At 36.1% G+C, this 21,982-nt stretch overlaps 2 protein-coding genes across 3 annotated transcripts; one reads left to right on the plus strand and one right to left on the minus strand.

Annotated features, from left to right (window-relative positions):
- Positions 1-321: 321 nt before the first annotated feature.
- LOC112177536 (alpha-N-acetylglucosaminidase) lies at positions 322-11,051 on the minus strand. Of its 2 annotated transcripts, none has more exons than XM_024315823.2 (19): positions 10,727-11,051; positions 10,436-10,509; positions 9,064-9,275; positions 8,571-8,692; positions 7,370-7,455; positions 7,104-7,198; positions 6,827-6,908; positions 6,400-6,506; positions 5,511-5,541; positions 5,076-5,193; positions 4,774-4,824; positions 4,072-4,181; positions 3,828-3,930; positions 3,503-3,601; positions 3,041-3,151; positions 1,933-2,180; positions 1,385-1,622; positions 802-880; positions 322-720 (listed from the first exon to the last, which is right to left on the minus strand). In XM_024315823.2, the coding sequence occupies exons 1-19, from the start codon at positions 10,937-10,939 to the stop codon at positions 485-487; spliced, it is 2,415 nt and encodes an 804-aa protein (XP_024171591.1). In that variant the 5' UTR covers positions 10,940-11,051; the 3' UTR covers positions 322-484. The 2 variants fall into 2 exon arrangements, with proteins under 2 accessions (XP_024171591.1, XP_024171596.1); XM_024315828.2 differs by lacking the exon at positions 10,727-11,051 and adding an exon at positions 9,849-10,016 and having other exon boundaries at positions 10,436-10,493.
- A 3,597-nt stretch (positions 11,052-14,648) lies between these two features.
- Positions 14,649-21,764, plus strand: LOC112165516 (notchless protein homolog). Its single transcript, XM_024302096.2, has 13 exons — positions 14,649-14,893; positions 15,183-15,264; positions 15,402-15,491; positions 15,773-15,898; positions 16,218-16,345; positions 16,656-16,855; positions 17,208-17,271; positions 18,472-18,582; positions 19,010-19,147; positions 19,891-20,033; positions 20,115-20,169; positions 20,744-20,800; positions 21,230-21,764. The coding sequence occupies exons 1-13, from the start codon at positions 14,747-14,749 to the stop codon at positions 21,311-21,313; spliced, it is 1,425 nt and encodes a 474-aa protein (XP_024157864.1). The 5' UTR covers positions 14,649-14,746; the 3' UTR covers positions 21,314-21,764.
- Positions 21,765-21,982: the final 218 nt, after the last annotated feature.

Below are 21,982 nucleotides of genomic sequence, written 5' to 3' on the forward strand. Positions count from 1 at the left end.
ACAGCAGTGTGTTTGCTATTTATGATTAGCCTCAGGGCATTTACTGTTAAGGATGGCTCATTTCACGATTTCGTCCTCTTCCCAGAGGCATAGAGCATTTGTAGTTACTAGTGGTGAAAATTCTGATGACTAATGAAAGACAAGGAAGCCTTCTAGTTCATTATTTGGAGGTTCCTTTAACTTTGCCATCAGTAGTGATCAACTCAAATAGAAAGTTTCCACAGAAAAAAGAAAAAGTATACAAATTAAAAGCACTCTTAAAGACACACTTGGCTGCTAATATCATGTTATTTCAGAATTGAAAATGAATGATTGCTGTACTGACTATTCCATAAATCAATTTTCAAGAATCAATGACTTGAAGTATTTCATTATTGATGCACCAGGTCTCTTTATGGTAAAGGAGCAAAACTGGAGCATATGTTACAACTTACAACATAATAGATGATACATTTTTCCTCTCATCCTATCAAACCAATTTTTCTCACACGAAATATTTTTCATACAATGCTTTAGAAATAGCAAGTGCATCTCCTTTTGCCTTCACTGGGTAAAGCTCTGTACCTGCTTGCCAATTGTTTGAAAAGGATATCCATTCTATTCTCCATTTTTCCACTTCAAAGTCTTTATTTTCTCTTAAGCTTTTTGACAAATAATGAAAGTAGGTTGAAGCTCGTGGTAGATAGTAACTTTCCAATAGGCCACTCCAGAACTTATTTGCTGATGATAATGATCGCTAAGTTAAGGGGGGAAAATGACAAAGCTTGAAACTATATTATATGATCAAGAAATTAAGATTACCATAATCATGAAGCTGGCTCTGGTTGGTTTTTGTGGTATCATACCACATTGTCACCTGCGTTCTTGCATTCCACTCATACTGAAAAAGACAATAAGAACTTTTAATCAACCATTTCAAAATTACTTTATCTGCCACATATATGATTGGGGAACTTGCTCTAAGTATCCTAGAGAAAGATTCAATTTGTAAGTGTTGTATGCGTTACAAATTCAATGGGTAGCTATCGCCAAATTCATGATGTTGAGCAGAGTAACAACGTGGACAAAAATCAGGAGTGACGACAAGATGACCGTGCCCCTTGTTTAAGCAGAAGATACAAGCCTAAACTGAATACATTCAAAGTGTTGCCAAAACCCTAGTCGTACTGGAAGAGTGTTGGAACATGTATAAAGTGGAACATGTATAAACTGAATACATTCAAAGTGGAAAAAGGAAATGTGTGGTTTACCTGACTTCAATATGCGGAGTAAGGGTTTGTTGCATCACAATAATATGTGTCTAAATTAATTGCAAAAATAGCTATATTGCCCCCAATAAAATTCATGAGCTAAAACAATTGGCAAAGAGGGAAATTGTTCTCACCTGCCTCATTTCCGTAGGACTGGTTGCCAGCTTTTTTGCGCTTTCAAGCCAAGTTCCAAGTAAAAAATTATCATCAGAAGCAAGAAGTGCATCAATATCCCTTATGAGTTGAACAAACTTTTTACTATTGAGATCAAAAGCTTTTACATCCTTCCTCTGAAAAGCAGTCACTGCATCCACATATACTTGGTTTGCTAGCTTTGATAGCACTTGGCGTGTTAAATCAACCAAATCATATCTGTCACAATGCTAACGACAATTAATGATCCAATGCTTTAATTCCTTTGAGTGCCTTAGTGAAGATAATTAGATAAATGGAGGCAACTGGAAAAATCCTATTGTATCCAAGAAAATCTGGAAGAAAATTGAACTTAACAATTGGTGATCATGCATTCATGCTTTCTATGAAGTTAAGGAAATTACAAAAGTGAACAAATATTTCAACCAAACAAGGGATTAATTCAGAAACAATAGAGATAGCATGTGCTTCAAAAAGGAATATAAGAGAGGTAGAAGCAGAGAATTAGGTTTGTGCTCTAGTCCTTTACCTGTATGTAAGGCTTCCGGAAAGATCATTTCCAGCATCAAGAAATAACCGTAAGGCATTAATCACATCCTGAGTTGAATACCACAAATGTGCCTTGGGAAATTGAGAGCTGTTTTTTTGGAGTAAAAATCTCCTCTTTATATCTAGTGTGAAAAGCATTTGCATCTTCTTAGGTTCTGTCGTGTTCGATACACTCTCTAGTGATGGATCCCAGTCAGGTAATTTGACTATGAAATCTGTGTTATGGTCCTGCAGCAAGTTATATCCTCATCTCATTAGTATGGCAAATCATAGGTCAATTGACCACAGGGTCCAGTGTCCAGAGTATAAAACTACCCATCATGCCTAAAAAAAGTAATTACTTCCAGTCAAATATTTCTCATTTAAAACTTAAAAGTTAAGTTTCAACTCATCAAAAGTACTTCTGGTGAAACACATCAAGGGATGGCCAAGGCCTTGAAGTCTGAATTAACACAAAATCAGTGAAAGTTTCGCCAAGTAAATTTTCCGTTTGAGTTCTTCAGAAATGAACATCACAAGAATGCTTAACTGCATGTGAAACAGACTCCTAGAGAAAATTCAGCTTCAGTGACCTTTTGGTCTAGGAGAAAAGATCTAGACTGAGCCAAAGGTGTCAACCTTATATTGGTTAACTGACAAAGGTATGTATGAATCATGTCATAAAGAGATGGAAACAAGTGTTTGCTTAGTTCAATTTGAAAGATAACAGGAAAACTCTCCATTTCTTTTCCAGCAGTAGGGCGTATTTGTTATCTTAAATTTTCCTACTACAATCTATGAAGAAAATCGAAGTGAACAAAGGAATATTCTAAAAAGGAATGACTCCTTTAAGAACAGGGAATGAAGGACTTTCATTTGCTAAAGAAGACTGTAACAGTGTTTATCCAATAACAATAACGGACTCGATAATCTATCCATGGTTCCCTTTCAGTGCTTATAATACCATAGAACCATTAAAAGACTGCAGATTCTAATTCCACACACAGCACAATCATCTCATTCATACTTTGAATTTTGTTCAAGATTATGTTTTGATGGAAATAAATAGTCACTAGCAATGCATCAATTGGGTTTACTGAAAAACGTACAGCAATTCCATCTGTGCAGTTATAAATTGTGCGATGAAGAATTTCCCAAGCCTCCTCAACTTGATGAACTGCATTACCATAACGTCTACGGGAGTAGGTCCTCAGCCAATCCTGCATGGCAATAAGGATTGCAGGCATACAGAAAATAATGTCATAAATAATGACCAGCATAAAGCTATTTCTGTACTAGTTTTAATAAAACCATGCACTTCATGTGTGTGCAGGTGAAAGCTTTTGACAGGTGGACTCATCCTATTTTGTCCATCTTTTGTGTTTCCACTTCATGTTCATGTGTGCACCTTAATCACATCATGTACTTCGTTTTTTTCCACATCATAGTTGCATATTGCACCTACTTTATTCTAAATAGAATAGCAGAGTATATTTTACAAAAATTACAATAGAACTAAATGCATCCAAAACTACAATTTTTATCGAACGACAGTCATAAATCATAATTACCTGAACTGGAACCCTTTCACTGCGAAATGCCATTTCAGACGTCAATTCATAGATAACTGGATTGTGCTCGATTCCTTCCATGCACATGCCAACCCCAACCTATTAAAATGACAAATTACATAGAGTGCCAACAATTAATTTCTACAACATAAACAACTAATGATTTTCATGCACAGTTGTTCATGAAGTGTATGTGGGCAAGGACAGAAAGATGCTAGAAGTTTTAAACTATATCAGTATTAGAAAGTATAGAGTAACATGAAAAGAGAAGTCCTTCCGTGGTTTATAGGCTAAAATACATGGAATTCAGGGTAATCGGACATACCATAGTAGAATTTTCACTAGTTCGGGCATCAACTGGACCTGAAGAAATTGCATCCAATATCCCATACATTTCAAGGTTCCCACCAAAATTGTGCAGGAGACACCTGAAATACATTAATTGTAACCAAGCACAATACATTGCAACTACAGGAACTTAAAATGAAAACTGAAATAAACAAATGAGTACAGAGAGAGGCCTTGCAGATTAGATGTTAAAAGCAGTTGACAACTGAAGACCCAATTACCAGATATAGGGAGTGTCGTAAAATTGAGATGACGTGTTCCATATTGGTTTCACATCAGCAAATAGATCAAGTACAATCATTTTCCCGAATGGAACAGAATGTAGAAGAGCCTGCATATATTGATAATTTGTTAAAGTTATTCAAATAACCAAAATAACTTAAGCGTGTCTTGCAATAGGATTTGTAAATCAACTCGTTCAAACAGAAATCTAGAAAGGATTGTTGACTCCACAAATTCTGCAAGACAAGATGTGAAATTTAAAATCACTTTGAATATTTCATAGAGAAACTGTCATGGATCTCACAGCCATTTCCACTTTACAGTACTTGATCTTAAAGGAGGAAGCTTGTTCTTCTATGATCTCCCACCAACACCAAAGCCCCTGCCTACTCTAGCACTGCCATATGATTTCTATGCACATGGTTGGATGGCACAGATCATCTTAGCTGATGATTCCTTATAGTGGACATCCCCCAGGTTTTCTGGATTCAATTATATTCCATTACAGAATTTCCAAAATTATAGTGTGTTTCATTCCATGGTTAATCATGAAGAAATTACTTTCATATCTACAACAGACATTAAGTTTTTGTTTTAAACTTGCATGATCTAGATAAGCACGATTATCTTTTGCTGGCAATGAAAAACAGTTCTACTCATGCGAAGATACGTATTAAGGTTTACAATCTACATGCATATACCTTCATTTGAGGTGGTTTCCAAAAAGCAGAGTCTGAGTAGAAAAGCCAACCCTGCAAAATAAAATAGCTGTCAACTTGGAATATTCGTGCATAACCGAGTAAAATTGAGTAAAATTGCCCATACGGAAACAACTCAATACCCACAGGTAGCGAAAATTCCTACATCATTAAAATCACTGAGGTCCTTCCATAAAGATTGGTTAATTAAATAAAAAGGTAGAGAGGCAGAACAGAATATTATATACTAGAATTACATCATAGACTCAGAGAGGAAGGGAGGTTTGAAGAAGTTAGGAGCGTACTTGCATCAACCACACTGCATCCGTATCACCTTTGGACATTGCTTTGTATACAGCAGCTCCAAGTGAAGAAATATAAGCCGGATCATTTGTAGGTGGAGAATTTTCATTGAATGTATCACTGCATTGGATATAGTATTTTATACTTATATAACCTTGGCATGCAAGATTCAAACAATCTCGTAATATGCAAGGAAGAAATTTTACCACCAAACTGTGCCAAAGGGGGCAATACTAATACCTATATATTTAATTTGCTAAGAAACTACCAACATCACTAGTTTTTTACAATAATAGTTACTTGTGCAAAAAGGTAAAGTAGGTTGAATTGAATATCACATAAAATATTATACTAAAAGATGTCACCATTTATATATTAGGAATAAGTGAAAGTGATCCAAAAAAAAAAAAAAACAGAGAATAAATGAGATAAATTACCAGTTATAGATGTCCGTCACATCCCCGTATTCTGAATGAGGAAAAACCACTAAAATTAGTCAAACATAAAACAACAAAACTGGAGAAACATAAGCCACATCAAAATCCTCAATTGGCAGTCATATATCTACAGAAGAAGCCTAACGTTATAGTTGGAGCGACAGTAAATGGTAAATCAATATATGAAACATGATACTGAAAAAAATCACGCATAAGCTCTGACAGTCAAATCCTCTGAGGCAATATTGTGTGCGTACAAATAAACTTGACACTAGAGGCAAGCGTAAATTGACATGTTCAGAAAAAAGTACTTTACTTCAGTACTGGGATAACTTAGGCAAGTCTGAAACAGTAGTATGTGTCTTACTCAGAAAGTTAATTGGAATTGTACGTATTTAAAACTCTAAAATTCTAAGAGGAGGATGTCAATAGGGTGCTAAAGTTAAAAATGGCAAGAGGAAGTGGAATTCATTGCCTTTCATGGGTGATATACCAAGTTACCAAACAGTACATGTAACAATAGTAGATTGTACAGTCCGACAGCTGCCTATTTTAGAGTAGAATGATCAGATATGAGTATGCAGACAGTGTCAGTGCACAAGGATCTTTGCATATATCCATCAGCAAAACCCTTGCACTGCTGAATTTCAACATTTCTTAGTCAAAAGTGTTATATTCCAGATGATTTAAACTGGAAACTGAACACGCATGCACAAGGTTTTGCCAGGATCACACACAGTGTATAGTTGCCAATTTTAGTAAATGTGTTTCTTTAGTGGTCCTGCATAAGAAGATAAATTATAAAAGAATGAAAAAGAAATGACACAATTGTTGGTCCTTAATCTAGCAGGAAAGACGTGAACAGTTTTAAGCAACATGAATCACACACCTTCAACTTGTCGCCTAATAAAAGCAGTCCCAATTTCAACAAATAAAGGATCAGAAGGATCAAGAAGGTAAGTACAGCACCAGCGGCGATCACCATTGACAGTGTTCCTAATTATAAAAGCAAAAAAAAAAAAGAAAGTAAAATCTCGGCAAAGACATATATAGCAGATCTTTTTCCAACATATAGTACATGATACAGGGGAACTTCTCTAGCTTCATAAATGGAGGTCAAGATGGGGGAGGCAATTGAAATGTGGATCAAAATATTATTTGTTCCACATATGTCAGGTGTACAAGTAAGCCATAGACATTGACATACCATTTGGGTCCCATTACACTAATATGGGTTTATATGCGACTTGATAATACCACTAAATAAAATATAAAAAAAAAAAAACAAGAAGAACAAGAAAAAGAATGATGTATACCAGTCTCCAAGCCTGGTTATATTAGCTGAAGGATAAAATTTCTTCAGTGTCGCTGGGACATTTCCAGAGAATGACGGCAGCACTGGAGCACAAAAGAGGTTACACATAAGCAGTCATATTATCACAATGACATTATGTTCTGTCACTATATACAACTCTTTACACATTAGACTTGTTTGAAAGATTCATGTAATTTACTATTGTCTCTGTTGTTATTGGAGCATCAAACGGCACCAAAATGATAAAAGGTAGTTTCCAGGACAGGACATAATATCACCTGGAGTCATGCCTAGCTCTAACATCCGGGATAATATCTGTTTCTGCAAAACCAATTGTTGATCCAACCAATTCTGTGATAATGGTCCACCCCACCTGCAATAAGATTAATGCAGACTCTTTCAACCAAAACCACAGAATCAACGATCTAGTTTACTGGCAACATCAAGTAGAGCCTTTTAAATTTAAAAATTGTTTTTCAGAAAGACTATCCTCAGAATGATAGAAATCTCGTACTTGAGAGATTCTAATATCACCTCCACTTACGCATGTAAATTCCCCATGCGAGCCCATGCAAGGAAGGCAGGTCCACCAAAGAAATCATTCAAGTCTCCCTTACTAATATTGAAATCCTATAATACAAAGCTTTTAGTCACAGGATAAATGCCAACAGCAATACTGTGTTTATTTACTTAGAGTGCATACATCAAAGCTTTTAGTCACAGGATAAATGCCAACAACAATACTGTGTTTATTTACTTAGAGTGCATACATGCATTGTTCAGACAAGGTTTAGAAAGATAATAATAATCTAATTCTGGGAAATCGGTAGTCTTCATCTGCCAGTACTTAATGTTGAGAGTAACATCACATGTTAGAAATGTAGGACCCTACAAAAAACCTTACAAGGCATCAGGCCTTTCAACCAACATTGATTGGCAATGGGCTCCATGCCTCACAATACACTATGCAGGATCTTACACAAATTATTCCCAACACTTGGTAGATCAGTCATTTTTAGAATAAAACAAGGATGAACCATGTAGCTATTCGTAAAAAATTAAAAAAGGTTCACGACAGTCCTGTTCGTTGGAAATTTCACTGAAGCATTGAAACATATGATGCATACCACAATTTTCTTAGTAGTGTCATTTTTCACTTCGTCAATTTTCTCAGTAGTGTGATTTTGTACTTAATCAGAAGTGAGCTGACAAACTTTTCTTCTAAAATTAACCTAACTGTAAGCCCTAAAAACAAATTATATATCATCTGCCATGCCATTTAAAAGAAGAAAACTTGGTTTCAGTTACAGAAGTGTCAGATATGATATTCAATTAGAACGTACCAGGCTTGCCTAACAAGTTCTGATTCTTAGAAAGATATTGACAATCCCAATCATTTAATAAAACGCTATGTCCAGAAACATAGAAACAGTAATGTTGACTAGTATTTGGGAATCTTATGTTTTAGATTGCATTCTAGCTCTGACATGTAAACAGTATGAACACAGAATCAGACAAGCATATATTAGCTCGATTGTTGTTTAACGCACAAAATTTAAGCTCTGCATGTCTCGTGCGGTTGACACTTGAGGTCTCCTGTGCCCTTTGTTTATACATGATTAGACATGTGCAAATGAAGAAATTATGTTCCTATAAGCAACATATAGTAGAGAGCTTGATGGAATACATATACTAGAAGCCTACAATTGGATAACCACCTACATGCAAGATCAGTTATTATTTACCATGAAAACTTTCTGCCAAATTGATTCTTGCCCTGTGAATGCTAAAGGCAGGTTGATCCCCTGAAGAGCCATCCAGTCTATTTCTTTCTGCCATCTTTCCCAATCCCACCAAACAAATGAATCTGCAAAGATGTATTATATCCTTATAAGTTTATTGATTTGCGAATGTCTAGATACATATACAACTAATATTGACAGTAGAACTACATGTCATGTCATTGTTTTGAAATGCAAACTAAGTAGGCTTTATTTCATAATTAGCTTTTCATCTGTTTCGTGTGTTTATTACTCACTGAGAGTCCTGAAAAGAAACTATCTGGAAACAAGGGTATGGGCATGTGGCTGCATAAGTCTTGCCCTCCTATACCTCATAAAGGAGGAAGTCTCATGCATTCTGCCTCCCTTTTTGACTCTCAATGACACATGACCAAATTACAACAATATATAGTCAATTTGATTGATATGAAATAGGATACGAAGAATAACTACTCACAACTGGATGTAACAACATTTTGGTAATAGTTCCATGGGACCGGCCGTTGAATTTTCAACCCCTTGTCTTTTACACGAGGTAGTGATCCTGGATTGGGAATGGAAGCTAATTGCATGCCACCAGTCTTGTCCCAAGAAACATGAGCACCACACCAATACTTCAAATACCAATGGAGGCCAGAAGCAATTTCAACTGCTGTGGTACCTTTAATCCTGCAGAGAATCGCATTATATTCATAAAACTTATAATTGCAGTTGATCATTCCTTCTTTTCTCTTTTTTTCTTTTTTGTTACTCTCTCACTCTCTTTTCTACTATCAGGTACAGAGGAAAGTTTCTGAGAAAAATATGACGAAATTTTTAAACCCTAAACCTGTTTATTCCATAGAAAGAAAGAAGGATATTAGTCACCTATACTGTGCATAGCCTCTCACTAAGTTTTTAGATTACCAGGAACCTTTTAATATCAAACAAGGACAGGAATTAACTACCCAACAATCTTTCTTTAGCAGTTCTATGATGTTGAAAATGTCAACACAGATGCATGGAGAAACAAGGGAAAATAGAATAGAATTGGAAATGCTCCTTCTAAGGTTGAGGGGAAACCAATTCAGGACAATATAGGGGAGCCACTTGAAGTGTTTCATATCCAAAAGCAATGAAACAATCAGTTAAAAAGTGCAATAGTTGAAGAAGAGCCAAAGGATAAAGACAGACCGATAATGAAATGGCACAATTGCAATCAAGTAGATATGTGATGATTAAGACCATTAAGAGGTAACGTGCCTTTTATTCTAAATGCCAATACAGATAATACAGCCAGCCACATTGAGTTATGAGTGAGGCTTCACTGAGCTTTAAGCTTCTCTTCACATTAGCATATCATCCTATACTTAAAACACCCACATTGTCAATGGGTGCTATTCTTGATGAATTTCTAATCTGACATGCGACCTAAAATACATAAGATCCAATCATATGTCAAGGAGTACTGAATCAATAATGTACAAGTGCACACAAACGTTGAGAACAAAGTATATCCTCTCCTCAAAAATTGCAATGAACTCAAGAAAGGAATGAAAAGAGCAAGAAATTAAAATTTTCAACTTCGAAAGTTTTGTTGGTTATAACTTATAAGTCTTACAAGAAACTGAAGGCTTTATAAGCTGAAACTGCACAACATTACAGGACATCTAGATAATCCGGAACTTTTCTAAAGACGTAAACTGACATATTAGGCTAATGGCCTATAATGGAGAATTGGAACAAATAGTGCAGACGAGATGCATGCAGGTAATGTGTCCGAAAAGTTTGTTTTCAAATTGGAAAACAAGAAAAGTAACTACATTTGACAAGATCACAAGTTAACATACTGTATCTCGGGGCCATTTCGACTTGACAGGTTATGATTGTTTATCACAAAGCAACTATGTCCACCACAAACATCCTGATATTCGAATTTGAAACAGTCAGCATACTCATTAACAATCAAATAACACAAAATTCAGTAATAATATTTCAAGCATAAACATAGTACATGGATTATAGAACCTTGCATTGAATGTAAAGCTGGTAATAACATAGAATTTTACCGTAGTCAGTTGAAAATGGCAGTAATTAAAGTCAAACCCAGAATTCGTTGTGACAAAGAAATTGATGGGTACCTTGTCAACAATCTTGAAGTCGAAACTGTCGACATGGGTAGGAAGCAATCGTTTGAGAACAGCTTTAGCTGCAGCTTCTTGAACTGAAGCAGAGGAGCGTTTGGAGTCCAGACGACGCAGCAAAGCCTCAACTGGTTGTTGTGGTTCTGATGATAAAGCTATTGGTACAAAGACAAGAATCAGAAACATCAACTGGGTTATGGAATTCGACATGGTTATCGAGTCAGTTGACTGTGTCAGTGATCAACTGCTCAAGTTTGAAGAAGGATTGAGTGTCATTGTTTGTTTGCCGGCTTTTTGGTGCCACATGGATAAAAGTATTTTCTTTTGGGTGTGCCGTTGTTTACAATGATTAGGCAAATTATTGTGCTTGGATTTTGGATTTTATTGGATGACCATTGTTAGGACTTGGACCAACGCAACATCATCAGCTAGTCAATGCGAATTGGTTTAAATTTAAGGGAAATGATCATTTACCCAATTTTAGTTTAAAAATTGTCCACTTGCTCCACTAACAGTTTTTTAACCTTATTTACCCAAAACACTCTAAGGGATTATTTCTCTAATACCTAATTAATTCTTTTTTTATTCTTTTTATTTATTTTTGAGACTTTTTTGCCCTCTCCTTCTTTCTCACTTAGAGAGAGAAGTCATCTTCCACCTTGCTGTGCTCAGGTGACCAATGGCCGGGCGCCGACTCCGACGACCGGTGACAGGACTCCGGTGACCGGTCACCGGAATCCGGCAACCGATGACCGGAATCCGGTCACCAGTAACCATATTATTGCCCCCCAATACTCATATTATTGCCTCCTAATAATCATATTATTGTCTCTCAGAACTCTTTTTACTGCCTCCCAATAATTATATTATTGCCTCCTAATAATCATATTGTTGCCCCCGATAATCATATTATTTGCCCTCAAGTGAATTGCATAAACTCTCAAAACCAAAATGAATACACTACATACACAATTGATCAATTTATATGTTCAATTGTACATGTTCACTTTTTTTTGTTTTTTCTTTTTTTTCCTTCCCCATTCTCGGATTTCATAGTATGAAAAAAAAAAAAAGTGCTCTGGGCACCCAGAAATTGCTTTGGGCACCGGATCTGATGGACCAGGGACGGAGGCTTCGATGATTTGTTGTCTGATCAGCCGGAACTATGAAATTGCAGGTGCAAATGGCCGGACCTTGAAGCTCCAGAATCGATTGGATTTGGGACGAGCTTGATGGTGGAGCTCATCGGTGGTGCATGTCGACTGCTTCTCCAGAAGCTTGACGGCCTCTTTCGACTAGTCATTGGAGAAAGCTTTGACGCGGATCGACGTCGTCCACAACGAGGAGGAGAACGACGACAGCACCCAATGTGCCGAGGAGGCACGCGAGGTTATGCGGTGGGGACTGAGAGTCCTAATCGTGGACGACGACGACGACGGTGAAGGTGATGATGATGTCGATGAAGATGACGTGGCCAAGTGAAGAAGAAGGGCGCAGCAAATATCGTAGTGGATTGAAGAAGAAGCCATGGGAGTCTGATTCGGATTCCGGCGAGGGCTTGGGTGTGATTCACTCTGTCCATCGAGGCTTCTGAGAGAGAGAGAGAGAGAGAGAGAGAGAGAGAGAGAGAGAGAGAGAGAGAGAGAGAGAGAGAGAGAGAGAGAGAGAGAGGTTGAGGGGAGTCTCGGTCAAGAGAGAGAGAGAGAATATGAGGGCAAGACAGTCAATAGATGTTAGATTGGGTAAATGGGGTTAAAAAACTCTTAGTGGAGCAAGTGGGCAATTTTTAGATAAAAATTGGGTAACTGGTCACGGCCCCTTAAATTTAAGGTACAAAGCGAAGGAGTAGTGAGTTCTTTTTGAATAGGCTGGTACGGCTGCCCTCAAGCCTTATTAATGAAACTGTTGAATACAAAGGGGAGATATTAAGCCTAAACCCCCCTTTGATTAGTTTGATTAACTGTGTGGCCATTGTTGTGATCAAAGGTATGATTTTGGTGGTTTTATGTGTGACCATTGTTGTCATACTCTTTTTAACTGACTTTGGTGATCTTGCGTCTAGTCTTCATCGTCTGTTCTCTTTTTGACCGAAGGCGTGATATTGGTGATCTTCTCTCTGCTATCTCCTCAAGTAAGATTATAAAATCGGGCTTTATGCTTCCTCCTCTTGACATTTGACATCTACGGCTTTAAGTTGGAGGAGCTCTCTATAGCAAGGACGTGCAAAATTGAATAATTGAAGGTTATTGGAGTGACCAGTCAAAACACACTTTCATGCCTAAGTTTGATTAGTGTGTTTTTATCTTGAATAGAATTGCTCGACATTGCTTGAAAAATCGCTTATAGAATTGCTCTGGCAACATGGGGTCCATGGCCTATGCCCAGCCTATGGGTACCACATAGAGCAAATTCACTTGTTGGATCACCGGGTCACCTACTATTCACTACTTTTTAGTATATATTTTCATTCTCTGGGTCACGAAATACACTGTGCAGGTCACCATGGTAACCCAGAACACTGTACAGGGTGACCCAGGGCACGAAATACACTGTGCTCGTGACCTAGATGGTGAAATTAACACTAAAAAGTAGTGAATAGTGGGTGACCTGGTGACCTAACGGGTGAACTTGCTCTTAGGGCTGCCACTTGGTTTGGTGATTACCAAACTGACCGAATACCAACCGATGTTTTAAGTTTGGCAAACCTACTTTTTGGTAATCAAAACCGATAAAATTGAAATCGAAAATTACCGAAAAAGTTGGTTTAGTTTTGGTAAATACCGAATCTACCGATTATCTAAATATTACCTTTATATACTATGGTTTTTAATACACATACATGTATATTAAGAAATAAACATAAAAAATTTCATAATAGTATGAACATTACTACATATACTACATTAATAGTACATATATTTTAAGTAACCTAGTCAAAGATGGCTACATAACCTAGTTTTATTGAAAATGACTCAAACCTGATGTCATATATACAAAAGAAAGCTATAATTAGGAGATGAGTACATAGTTTACGACTATAAAATTGAAGAATCTAGTTTTGTTTGTTCTAATTTTAATTACAAAGAATTAGTTGTTCTAAAGTTGATAATACCGAAATCCGAAATACCGAATTTGGTAGTTATGATTAAAATCGAAAATTTTGGTTGGTAATTGGTAGCTCAATTTTGAAACCGAAAGCTTTGGTTTTGAAGTTGGTAATAGCTATAACCGATTCGAACCGACTGAGTGACAACCCTACTACCACTACATTCCTCTTATTGTCTTTGATGACCAATAAACAGCCTATGCTCGATTGCCTGTGAAATGACCTATTGCTGCATATGCCTTTAGGGGATGAACTCTTGGTCTTAGGAGCTAACCTATTGATTCTTTTTTACTATATTTTCTCATAGTTAGGTCATGATATGCTATGGCCTAATTTAAGACGGCGAGTCAATCACACTGTAACCATTTGAGACCCAAGAGGTGGAGGTCCTAGACTAATGACTTAGAGTGCTAATGCCAAAAATCTTTCTAATCATGGTTGATGCTATGTAAGGATTCATTTTCTCTCTGAGATAAAGATTGTAACTATTTAAATGTGTTGAAAAGTCTGTATGTGGATAGTTTGATATTTTAACCGTATCTACATGATATGAGTTGAAAAATTAAATATATATTTACTGAATCAATTCCTGACATGAACAAACAAGTCCAATTCCTCATATGGTGATATTTACAAAAGAGATTGTTATTATTATAATTTTTTAATTTTCTTAAATAAATGGAAAAAGAGAGGAAAAGAACGGTAATTGGGTTTACATAAATCGGGTTACCTCGTGTTTTTCCATCGGGTGAACGGGTCCTGCTCCGACCCAGACGTAAAACCCTGTAAAAACCCATTCACCAAAAAACCCAGTAACATATATAAACCCTAAAATTTGATGACCCCATAAACCCTACCCTCCTCCTCTTCCCCAATTTGATATTGATTCCCAATTGTTGAAACTAAGAGCAATGGCCATGGAAGACGAAGCAGCGGAGAAGAACGTGATGTGTCTTCTGACGGACCCAGAAGATGCCCCATTAGGAAAGTCTTTGTATCTTCCTCAACACACTGGCACCCAGCAACTTCAACAAATCGTCAATCAGCTTCTCAACAATGTAATCCCACAAGTTTTTCTCATCAAAGTTTCAAGCTTTACAGTTTCATAGTTTAAAGTTTACATTTTTGTTGATGATGCCAGTTCAAGTTCATGTTTTTAATTTGTAGAATTTTCAAACTCAATTACCCAATTTGATATATGGTTCATGTATAGCTCAATGTAATGTGAACTTAAACTGTGTTGCTGATAGTTCAATACTTCGATGAATATAGTAGCAAAGCAATGATTTATGTTATGTTTTTTTCATGCTCTTATAAGTAATATGTCTGTGTTTTGTTTTGCTTCAGGAGGATAAGGTGCCTTATACTTTCTATATAGCAGATAAGGAACTTAATCAATCGCTTGGCGAATATGCGGAGAAGAATAAAAGTTAGTTAAATCAACGATGGAAATACTTGTTAACATTTCAGATGACATGATTCTGTATAGTTTGAAAATATTTGTCAAAAGATTTTAGTGGCTGCTAATTTTAGTTATTACTCTTTTCTGGTGATAAACCTTGGCAGTTTCTGTGGAGAAGGTACTCAAAATCGTTTATCAACCACAAGCTGTTTTCCGAATTCGTCCAGTCAATCGTTGCTCGGCCACAATTGCTGGTATGAGTGTCTCTCTCATATGCATGTTCCACGAAGGCCATATTTATTGCCAAATAGCGCCTTATTTATTGATCATGGTCAAATAGTTTTAGTGTGGAAGATAAATTGGGCAATTCATAATCCAATATATTTATTTATAAAGTCTTCTGAAGTACGAACCAATTGTTTTAGAGCTTCATGAGGGACCCAATCAATCATTTTATTTGGGCAATTTTTGTTACTGATATGCAGCTTGGACTTGTATCGTGATCATTGAATTCATGTTATTGTTGTTACTGCAGGTCACTCAGAAGCTGTACTTTCAGTTGCTTTTAGTCCTGATGGTCGACAGTTGGCGAGTGGTTCTGGTGATACCACTGTCCGACTATGGGACCTTAATACTCAGACACCTTTGCACACGTGTTCAGGTATGGAATCTGAGATCCTGGTGACTTTTCTTGTTTGTATAACATTTGAAAATTACATTCAGTTGTAGCTTGAACAACAGAAGAGAAAATTCACTTACAGTTAGAATTTTCAGTCATTTTTATTTTTTTCTTGTTTTAAAATGCTAAGAGTTCGTCGCATAGGCTTGTGGGTTCTTATGGTAACTGCACATTATTCCATTATGCTTGTTATGGTGTGAGAACAAATCGATTTCATCTTGTTCTGTTTATCCAATTTTCGTATGTCGTTTACTTCTTGCCTTATTGTTATTTGCATAACAGAATACCTTCTTTTGTTCAGGACATAAGAATTGGGTTCTTTGTATTGCATGGTCTGCTGATGGCAAGTATCTTGTTAGTGGGAGCAAGTCTGGAGAACTTCAATGTTGGGATCCACAGACAGGAAAACCAGCAGGCAATCCACTTACTGTAAAATCTCTATCCTTTACCGAGTGATCATCTACATATTTTAAATTTTTGGTTCTTGGTTGAGTAATAAACATCTATAAGTCTGTATAAGTGAAATTTATTGTTTGAAGATCGGAACAAATAGATGTTACTGTGAATAAAAACTTCTAGTCCAAGTGTTGTGAACGATTGCCTTTGTGAGAAACAACTGCTTGAAAGCAGAAGGTCCTGAAAATAACCTTTTCTGTGAGAATCTTAGATGTCTTATTCAGGGTATATGTGTTCTTGGACAAGCTTTTTGATGAAATCTTGGTTTGTTCATGTGTGTTAGGGCCACAAGAAATGGATTACTGGAATCTCTTGGGAACCAGTCCACCTTAGTGCTCCATGTAGACGCTTTGTAAGTGCTGGGAAAGATGGTGATGCACGCATATGGGACATCACGTTGAAGAAATGTGTTATATGTCTTAGTGGCCACACACTTGCAATAACTTGTGTAAAATGGGGTGGAGATGGTTTTATATATACAGGGTATACTCTTTTCTTATTTCATGCCATTTTAATGAAACCAGTGGTCTGTTCAGATGGTTCTGTAAACTATACAAAAATGAAACTCTATGGGTAATTACAAGGCTAATCAATTGGATGCCTAATGACATCCAAGTGTGAATAGTTTTAAATCTTGTTAATAGCCTTCTAGTTATGCCTTGCTGCCCAGAAAATAGAAAAATTATTGGAGGAGTCCATTTTAAAGATGACTGAGTTTTCTCACTCAAAAAGTGTCTTGGGCCTAGAATTCTGTAGTGTCTCTATTTTAAGTTACATTATTAAGCTGAAATTTTCTGTAGACATGTAACTAATTTCTCCACTTTGCCTGTTGCAGTTCCCAAGATTGTACAATTAAGGTCTGGGAGACTACACAGGGGAAGCTGATTCGTGAGCTAAAGGTAGTAGTACATCCTGCAAGCCATGATGAGTTCAATTCTTCCTTGTTTTTCGCATTGTTGCTAGTTGTAATTGCAGATACTAAGTACATCATTTTGCCTTGTGAGGACCTCATTTGTTTTCTTCTGGAGTTGTTGTTTTGTGTATTCTCATGTTAACAAAATTCTTAGTATTTTTTTTTTCTGTGGTTAGTAGAAAAGTTGTTACCTTCAAATTTATTGTAGGAATTAACATTCACTTCATTTAGGCTCTCCACACCTTCAAGGCTTCAGCATTCAACCATGAATTGATTTTGACAAATCATAACAGTGTATCACGAGGGTGTTTCTTTATTATCATTTTTTTTTCCTTCTTTTGATCTTGGCATCTTATGTGTCATCACTATTCATAATAGAACATTTAAGTTGCCTCATAATTTATTGCTCAAAGAGTTCTTGGGGCTGGTGAATGGGCCTTGCTGTATTTTGTTCCAATACCCATTTGATAGCTCAGACTGATGATTGGGCTTTTGGATGTTTTTCTCCATACCGGTTCCTTTTCTTATGGACATGAATTCTTGACAAGTAATTATGTTGTTTTATGAGATATTGCTCTTTTTATTATTGTTTTTCCATGCTGTAATTCTTTTGTTGTATTAGATATAGATAAGTGCCGCTTAGCTGAATTATAGTGGCTCTTTCATCAATAAAATGTCTTCCTCTTCTTTCACACCTTGTTTTCTTGTCTTTAATGATATTGGAATTACTGCCTCATCAAATAATACTTCACTGTTGCGTCACTCCATTTCTTATGGAACAAATGAGGCTGGGTTTCCATTAAAAACCCTTCCCCCCCTCCTCCTCCTCCCATCTTTGTTTTTTGTTTTTTTGTTTTTTGTGCTTTCATAATAAATCAATTTGATAGGTTTTATTAAGAGATTTCATATAATTTTTCTGGAAAGTTAGGTTGGTTAATTGTTCAATGGATTTCTTGTAAACAATTGTTTTCAGGTTATATTCTTTCATTTTAATACTGGGATTTCCTAATGCTGGATAACACTGTAATTGTTCTTGTTTTTTCACATCAGTTATGGTCATCTGTATGCTTATTTCTTATTCAAACATAGATGGAATGGGGATTCATTTAATTCTTGATGCCCTTGTATCTTCTTTTTCTATATTCTTCATTTACATCTTTGCATCTGTTATGCTATATGGTTTTAGGGTCATGGGCACTGGGTTAACTCTCTTGCATTGAGTACTGAATATGTTCTTCGCACTGGAGCTTATGATCACACTGGCAAGCAATATTCATCTCCTGAGGAAATGAAAAAGGTAACTATCTATAGCGTGGTTTGGTACTTCTGTTAGCCCCTGTAGTTTTATTCCTCGTAGCTAATAGAATCACTTTTCAATCTAGTCAAACATCAGATGTCATCTCCTGATTATCTTGACATTCATGAGCATAACATTTTGTTTAGGCTTGTTAATTTAATGTATCACCTGATTATCTTGGCTGGTGTTTGATTTGGTTGGAACTTGATCTTCAGTCTTTTCTTGTCTTATCACTTAATCCATACTTTAGATACAATTTTCGTTAGTTCAAAGGATATCATGTTTCCTATCAAAAATAAAATCACTTTCTTTTTTGTAATTTTTTTGCCTCCCCCTGTTATTCATTGTATGATGTTATTGCTTTTGAATATTTTTCTTCATGTCCCCATTCGTGGAATTAATTATATTTTCATTTACTGACATATAGGTAGCTTTGGAAAGGTATAACAAAATGAAAGGTAAAGCTCCTGAACGATTGGTTTCTGGATCTGATGACTTTACTATGTTTCTATGGGAGCCTTTTGTCAGCAAACAACCCAAAGCTCGCATGACAGGTCATCAACAGGTAAAAATATTTGCAACACTATTTGGCTTTTAATTGAGGATCCTAGTTGTTGAACTGTTTATTTGGAGTGTAATATTGCTTTAGTTTTCCTATTTATGTTCTTCTGTATCAGCATGCGCATGCTTATGAGTAATGAGTTGAACTTGTGACCTCCACGGTGTTGGTTATCCCTAATAAGTAATAACCAACAGACAACTGCTCACCGGAAAAATATTGCATATGAAAAAAAATGGGTCTTTTGAAGATAGCAATTTCAGAGTTTTATTTTATTTTTTAAATATTTTTTTAACAAATGCAAACATCTAATATAATGTTCTTGGAGTTCAAGCTCTGATGACAATTGCGAGAGTTTGTTAGGTAATATGCTTTCACACTATTGCCTGTTTTTGTTGATTTTAAGAATACAGGAATGTTTTCAAAACAAGGAACAAATTAGATTTCTTCTTTCATTTCTCATCGCTGTTGCTGACATTTAAAGACTGTCATTCCCAGCATATTTCAATGCATTATGCATCTTCATTGTAGTGTCAATTTTAATCTAGAGCCCTGATTGGTAGCTTGCTCGTTATGACTACTCATTCATGATAAGAATACATAAGCTGATGTAATTTGTTCTCTGCGGTTGCTTATGTTTTTGTCTTAGGGCACTCACAGTTACGATTAGATGATACTTGAAACTGGTAGATAAAGTTGCAAATTTTTACATTTAAAGGTTTTATAACTCCCCTGTTTCTTGCCAACAGCTTGTAAACCATGTCTACTTTTCACCTGATGGGCAATGGATAGCAAGTGCCTCATTTGATAGGTCTGTCAGGATATGGAATGGTACTACTGGGAAGTTTTTTGGAGTTCTCCGGGGCCATGTTGGTGCTGTTTACCAGATCAGGTCTGACTTTATTTCATTGTTTTTGTTTTCTGGATGTGCTTATGTTTATGGCTAATGATGACATTGTAAATTGCCCCACAGCTGGGCCGCAGACAGCAGGCTACTTTTAAGTGCTAGCAAAGATTCAACTCTGAAGGTATGACATTTACGGATAATCATTTTTTTTTTTTTTGAGGACTTAGTTACTGACAAATTAGAGAGATTTTTTAAAATTTCACATTGCATTTGAAGAACATCATGACAAGTAACGTGGTATAAATGGATAAAAACAATCATTATCCATTAAATTTTTTTTATAATTGGAATGTGATTTCTTCACATTTCAATAATCATATAATGCCATGGTCAAAAATCATCTCAACTTGCTACTGGGGTAATATTTAGTTCATATGTGAAGCTAGGTCTTTGCACCTCATTCTTATGGCATTCAGTTAATATTGTTGTCTCATATGAGAGATAAGGTATTTTTTTTTTTTAATCTTTAATACCTCGTGCATAGTAATTTCTGAGCTATGACAAAGTAGTGCCTTCTGCAAGAATGAATCTATTCAGCATTTGTGATGCCAACTTTTCAGCATCTAAATTTTAGGTTCTTTACCATTGTTGTCTTTTTTTAATTTGGACCTTGGTTGGTATACTATGTTGTTGTTTGCTAGTGGTTAAATTTTACGGGGATATATCCATGACCTGTTGCTCAACTCAATGATCAGGTTTGGGATATCAAGACTATGAAATTAAAACAAGACCTTCCAGGTCATGCAGATGAGGTATGTTTTCCTTTGACCCTACAAGCAGTTGATATTCTTGCATCTCAGTCGAATAGTTTGCTTTATGTGGTGATATGCCTATTGATTTAGTTTGTCATCTTGTAGTTTGGTATGAGTGTTTTTTGTTGTTGTCATCCATCAAGTCTTCTACAACACTTCAATAAGAAATGCAGAGAACTAGACTAGTTATGTAAATTCAAAGGTTTCCAAGTCCTCTAGGTGTGTCTGATGCTACAAAAATAGGAAGACTCCAAAAAACAAAATTGATAGCCATATCTGTAAGTACAGTAAAACTAAACCAATTGACCAATTCTCCCATTTGTAAAACTAGCTGTTGCATACTTGAGAAGCTCTATACATTTAACATAAAATACCTCTTTAGTTGGCATCTGTTAAATTATTTGCACATTCTGATTTTATTTTTGACAGGTTTATGCTGTTGATTGGAGTCCAGATGGTGAAAAGGTTGCTTCTGGTGGTAAGGATAGAGTTTTGAAGTTATGGATGGGCTAATGACAATATACAAAAGTACAGGCAACAAGGCTTTAAATTGTCATGCGGTGAATTTAGCATTGAACTTCTTGATGCTGCAATATGAATACAAGTAAGCATCGACAGGAAGACACCTAAATAGATAAACAAGACTTGGGAACTTAAGAATCAGTCACAGGCTCGGTTGACAGGGAAGCTTTATCGTTGAAGTTTATATCTATTGGGGTTAAGCATTCTGCAAGCTGGCATTCTGAGAGGAAGAGCAAGGCAGCGATTTACCAGTTTAGTTGTTATGTTTTTTTTTTTTGTTTCCCTTGATGAATTAAGTTGGTATTTGTAGATTCGACTTTTGTGAACTTTCTGATTTATTGTCATTTAAACGGTGCTTAGCATTAGATGTCTGTTGTACACTGGAGCACTGAACAGATCAATTAACAATTAAAACCGGTCGTGGCATTGTGTTACAAGGGTTGGTGTAGATTTTATAGTTTCAGAAACAGAAACTAAAAAAAAAAAAAAGCAAGCAAGTCTTGCGTCAGGAACAAAATTTTCCATACTAAGGTGGGGATAAAGTTCTCATAAAATCTCCAAACTCCGAAGATGTGTATAACAATATAATGTGTTCATTACAGTGTTTCACTTTATAGTGAGAGAGAATGAGATTCTGTTGATGGAATTCCATTTCGTTGG

This window comes from Rosa chinensis, chromosome 1 (assembly GCF_002994745.2).
Source record: "Rosa chinensis cultivar Old Blush chromosome 1, RchiOBHm-V2, whole genome shotgun sequence".
Classification (NCBI taxonomy): Eukaryota; Viridiplantae; Streptophyta; class Magnoliopsida; order Rosales; family Rosaceae; genus Rosa; species Rosa chinensis.